This window comes from Sinocyclocheilus grahami, unplaced genomic scaffold (assembly GCF_001515645.1).
Source record: "Sinocyclocheilus grahami isolate Dianchi unplaced genomic scaffold, SAMN03320097.WGS_v1.1 scaffold39.1, whole genome shotgun sequence".
Lineage (NCBI taxonomy): Eukaryota > Metazoa > Chordata > Actinopteri > Cypriniformes > Cyprinidae > Sinocyclocheilus > Sinocyclocheilus grahami.
The window spans coordinates 3,205,927-3,211,926 of NW_015505218.1; the positions used below are offsets into that span (position 1 = coordinate 3,205,927).

Consider the following 6,000-nt stretch of genomic DNA (forward strand, 5'->3'; position numbering starts at 1 on the left):
ATATTTATTATTTCTGTGACGGCAAAGCTGAATTTTCAGCAGTCGTTACTTCAGTCTTCAGTGTCACATGATCACAAGATTAATATACCAATTTGATGCATAATATATTACAAATATTGTAGTTGTGAAATAGTATTTATTTATTTCTTGTAAAATAAAAGTATTAATGTCTTCCTAAAAAAATTACTGAACCCATTTTTTAACAGTAATGTAAATAATGTAAATACATTTTTATAGTGCTAAGCACTAAATTAAAAATCTGAAATAAATGTTCCTAAGAAAATAAAGTGCGGTGTAAAAAAATATAAATAATTCAACATACATTTATTTCTCTTTTATTCCAAACTGGCATTTGAACGGTTCTCCCCCCTCAAAACCATTTACAATAAATCACAATCATAAATAAAGCACATATTACATCTGACTAGAAACATTTTTCAAGTTATTCCTCCTTTTAAGCGCTTGTAGAAGTCTTTGAAAGCCTCCTTTTTATTCAGAATCCAAAAACAGGTAAATCATTCTCCTAAATGCACTTTTTGCACTGAATACAAGGATCATAGATACAGCACATCCTTGGATAAGATGTTAAATCTAACCTCTGCTATGTGCACTAAACAGCCATGGCTTACTGGAATGTGTGAGAAAGGGAATGCTAGATGGAGAGACGAGAAGAGACGCCATTCTCGTGATCCCTTTGAACTACTGTTCTTTAGACAGCTCAGAACGGCTATTTCTTTCCTTTTGTTTTGTCTGAAGACAAAAAGAAACCACACGAACCAGACGTTTGAAATGTCAAGGCTTATAACGTGTGCTGTGTTCCCTTTTCAGTAGGCGTTTTTTACAATCTCGTTTAATCTACACAACCTCTCATTTGGAGCGTGAATTACGTATAATCAGAAACTTGACGCAGACCTTTGAATGCAAAAGTTATGCGTTTTCATGAATATCTGAACTGATTTGACTTCATTTTTTGCTTGCTTTTTGTTTTTATCCACACAAATAATCGACATCTCAAAACTGAAAGCTTGTTCACGTATCAAAATATATCTAATGCAACACAAATCTATCAATTATGTCAAGGTCTCAACATAAAATCATATCATATTCTATTTAGGATGAAAAGTCCACAGATATCAAGAAATATGATGTAGCTTATTCTGACAGGGAAAGAAATACTCATCAACATCAACAATATAGAATGGTCTTATCAGTGTTAAACACCCCCCTCTCTCACTCACACACACTCACACACTCACACACTCACACACTCACACACTCACACACTCACACACTCACACACTCACACACACACACACACTGAATAGTAAAACCTAAGTACCATTCACATTACAGTGCCTTGCCCATACAAAACATGGGACTGAAGGGAATTTACTCATCATTGGGGCATGTTACAAAATAAACACTTTAATATCTATATTTGCTGATGTGAACGATGGCAGTGTGAAATCAGAATAGGATATGTATGCATTGGACGTGACCTTACGATACGTCTCTCTAGATCTCAAACACAGGCATGGCGCATCGTCTATGACACTGATTCAAGGAGGGTGTGGCTGCTGGACAAAGACATGTGATTGGTTCTTAGGTCTGTCAGTCAAACTCTCTGCCTCAGTCCCCTCCCACCTCTGTCCTAAGGGCCTCCGCTGTACGAATAATCTGCTTTGTTGTGCATGACCAGCTTGTTGTCCACAAAGTAGAAGCTGTCAGACTGCGTCTCGTAAGGATGGAGGATCATCTCCCGTACTGAAATAAAGAGAAAACACAAAGTGATACACAAACAACAATTAAGCTTTTTAAAAGCTACAGGATTTTCCTTTCATAGATGCTGGTAGGTCAATGACATGTTTGTTTCTTTCTGGGTCTATTACTACATTCAAAAATACAATATATTAATTCAGTGCCTTCAATATATCTCTTTCTCTTAATGTATTTTTGTATATCTTAATAGACCATTATATGAGGAACTTGCTTTGAATATCTTGCATTTTTTTGTGCTATATTCATTATTGGGTTAAAAAGGGGAAAATAAATAAATAAAGGACCTTATTTAAAAAAAAAATCAATTTCCTGATAACGCAATAAAAATAAAAATGCAATAAAAATGTTAAGTATGCAATTCATAATTATCCTATTATGATTTAATTTAGTGAAGCAGTTTTGTTAAAATATTGATCTATATACTGGTATATACATTTTAAATTGTCCACCAAATTAATGTTGTGCAACCAACATGCAGGTACAGTACAAGACCAAACTATCTTTTTGTATGTTGTTTATAAAGACAGGAAGAGAATTCAAATAAACTTCTTGCATTTCCATCAGATGGGGTCAGTAAGATAAAAAATATATATAATAAATTACTACTTTACTCAAAAGTAACAGTAAAAATATTTATAATGTTACAAAAGATTTCTATTTCAAATAAATGCTGTTTTTAATTTAAATTAAATTAAACAAATTAAATTTCTGTTCAAAGAATCCTGAAAAAAAAAAACATGATTTTCAAGCAGCAAAACTTTTTCAACATTGATAAGGAATGTTACTCGAACCTCAAATATTAGAATGATTTCCGAAGGATCACGTGACGCTGAAGACTGGAGTAATAATGCTGAAAATTTAGCTTTGCATCGCAGGAATAATTTTTGACAATATTACGTTTTTGCTGCATTTTTGATCAAATAAATGCAACCTTTTTAATTAGAGGCTTCTTTCAAAAACAACCCCTTAAAGGGTTAGTTCACCCAAAAACTAAATTTCTGTCATTAATTACTCACACTCATGTTGTTCCAAACTCGTAAGACCTTCGTTCATCTTCGGAACACAATTTAAGATATTTTTGATTAATTCTGAGAGCTCTTTGACTCTCCATAGACAGCAAGGTAACTACCACGTTCAAGGTCCAGAAAAGTACAAAGATGATCGACACTTGTGGACGCGCGTTCACGACAGTATCATGACGCGAGCGTGTGGCGGCGCTGACCCAGATCCGGCGTAATGATGTCATCACACCAGATCTGGGTCAGCGCCGGCGCCGCCACACGCTCGCATCATAGTACTGTCGTGAACTTGCGACCAAAGTGACGCAGTAGAGATGAAAATGTGGAATAAAGTCGTTATTTTTGCAAAAAAGTAATCGCGTAGCTTCGTAACTTTACAGTTGAACCACTGATGTCACACGGACTACTTTGTCGAACATCTTGGTACTTTACTGGACCTTGAACGTGGTAGTTACCTTGCTGTCTATGGGAGGGTCAGAGAGCCCTCATATTTCATCAAAAATATCTTAAATTGTGTTCCGAAGATGAACGAAGGTCTTACGGGTTTCGAACAACACGAGGGTGAGTATTTAATGACAGAATATTCATTTTTGGGTGAACTATCCCTTGAACAACCGAGTTTTGAGAGGTATATCTCGTGGTCTTTACTGATTTTTATTGCCATACCAGCATCTATAGCTATTTTCAAGGCAAGATCAATGTATTTTAAAAGAAACAATAGTAACAGAGAAGTAATGAAAAACAACAATTGACAACCAACTCGCATCAATATAACAAACAAACAAACAAAAGATTTTCATTTCAATATTTGATCAAGTTTAAGATTATTCTTGGTGAAACATTTTTTAAAACACCCATTAGAGAACTTTGAGTAAAATGTTGCCAAGTGACATTTAAAGCAGTACATTCTAGCAAAATATGCAGTCCCACTTTATATTAGGTGGCCTTAGCTACTATGTATTGACATCAAAAAATAAGTACAATGTACTGCTATCGAGGTGGGATACGGGTAAGGCTAGGGACAGGCTTGGTGGTATGGGTAGGTTTAAAGGTGGGTTAAGGTGTAAGGAATGGGTCAACAGTGTAATGACAGAAATTCATTACAGATGTAATTAGATGCAGGTATTTTTAAAAATATAAGTACAATGTAAAAACATGAATGTACACAATAAGTGCATTGTATCAAATGATTCATTTAAATGCAAGGGCATAGTAGTGCAGGGTTATATCTGACAGTTTACAATCTTCATGGCACTTACTGAGATCCTCTGAGAGCGGTGGGAACTCATAGATGTGCTCACAGGTGTTCTTGCTGCTCGGGATGCAGAAGCCAAACTCAAAGTCGAAGCTCTTCAGCAGCTGTTCACGGAAATAGTGCCTCTCGATCATCCGGAAGTTATTGATGGGGATGTCTCCTACTGTGAATTCAACACTAAAAACACAGAAACAAGGCAGGGAAGATATTCAGTTGACAGTTTTCGTTCTTCAGTATTCATTTCACTCTTCACTTGGGTTTGCTGTTAACTACACCCTATTCATTTCCAACAACTGTTCAGCATTCCATTCCTCAATGTGTTGTGTGAACCGGATTCATTATTTAAAATGAGTAGCTTACTGCATTTACTTCTATATTCTGCCCTTTAGCATGATGACGAGATTCCTTTGACAGGTTTAATTTGGAGAAATGATTTATGCTCGCTTTGTTTTGATTATTATATCTGACCTCAATAAGCATGCAACTGTTGCTCTGGAATATGAGACAGCTCCACTAATGAACATCAGCTGTCTGTCCTTTCATGTGCTACTGTGCTTATTTTCTAAATATGTAATCTCTTTGCAAGAGAGGACGATATGATAAGACAGCAGGACTACAGTGATGATCTAATCATGCAAATGCTTAATAATAACCTGCATGGGCTCATTTTTAGTAACTTTACTAAACTCCAGCGTTTAAAAGATATTGAAATTCGAAGAACTGATCATTTAGTAAGCTTATGGTTTCTAGGAAAACTGTGCATTCAATCCAACATATATTACCATTCAAAAGCATGGGAGAGATAAGAGTTTTAATGTAAAGACATCTCTTCTGCTCATCACAAAGGCTGCATTTATTTGGGCAAAAATACAATAAAGAGTAATATTGTTCAATTTTAATGTTTAAAATAACTATTTTCTGTTTCAATATGGTTTATATGTTTGTGGAAACTCTCAAACATTTTTTTTATTATTATTTTTTTAGGATTCTGTAGTGTATACACTGACTAGTTTTATGAACTGTACTTACGTGGCTCCTACTTGACGTAGCCGTAAAAAAGCTGGTGTAAACTGATAACGTACAAACCGGCCAGCATTTGGATCAACATCTCTTTTATCCCCTCCTTTATCTTAAAACAAACAAACAAACAAACAAAAAACATTACAATCAGAATCAAAATAGTAAAATAATTCATCATTGCAAGTGATGACAATTGATGAGTCAAATGTGTTCCTGGGCTTCACTTAAACTTATTAAAAGGACTAAAACAACAAAGCAGAGACAACAGACATTTCCATTCTTCCTGTTCCTCATTGAAGTTATGGACAGCTGTTTTCCACAGCAAATACACACACACATTCAGTGCAGTTACTCCATGAATCACATCCCAGTTCAGTCCAGTACAATAGTTTATGTTCCCAGTGTTTCTGTTCATATTCAAGCACAGCCATGATGACAATACCTGCGCAGTTTCAGGACAGTTCCACCTAGTGGTCAGAAAATTATAACGGAGTGTTTACACCAAGTGCAAATAGCCAGCCTTTTTGGCAGAGGCCATTTACACTAACTCCGCCCACCAACGTGTGATTGGGCTACTCAACGTCACAAAAGATGGTTGTCAACATAGTTTATTACAATGTAATGCAATGTATTACAAAGTAATTTTTACAATGTTTTTGTAATGTATTAATTATCACGGGCTGTAATAAAAACAAGTAGTCCTATACTAATACTAAGAGTAAATATGGTTTGAATAACCTATATTTTAGTAGGTTATAAATATGTGGCTATGTTACAGCTCCTCTTTGAAGCTAGTGTTTTTCTCCTTTTCCATCTCTCCAATCATATTCTGCACACAGGTGATTGGAGAAGAGTTGTTTTGCTCCCATTTTTGTTGCAGTTTGCTGATTTTTGTAAAATAGCTTCTGTTTTTGCTTTTCAGATAAA

General features: G+C 35.2%; 1 protein-coding gene across 1 annotated transcript; it reads right to left on the reverse strand.

Moving 5' to 3' along the window:
• Window positions 1-1,257: 1,257 nt before the first annotated feature.
• Window positions 1,258-5,208, reverse strand: LOC107581932 (protein unc-119 homolog A-like). The gene is made up of 3 exons (XM_016267626.1): window positions 5,083-5,208; window positions 4,058-4,230; window positions 1,258-1,764 (listed from the first exon to the last, which is right to left on the reverse strand). Exons 2-3 carry the CDS (start codon window positions 4,185-4,187, stop codon window positions 1,652-1,654), a joined length of 243 nt encoding a protein of 80 aa, XP_016123112.1. The 5' UTR covers window positions 4,188-4,230; window positions 5,083-5,208; the 3' UTR covers window positions 1,258-1,651.
• Window positions 5,209-6,000: the final 792 nt, after the last annotated feature.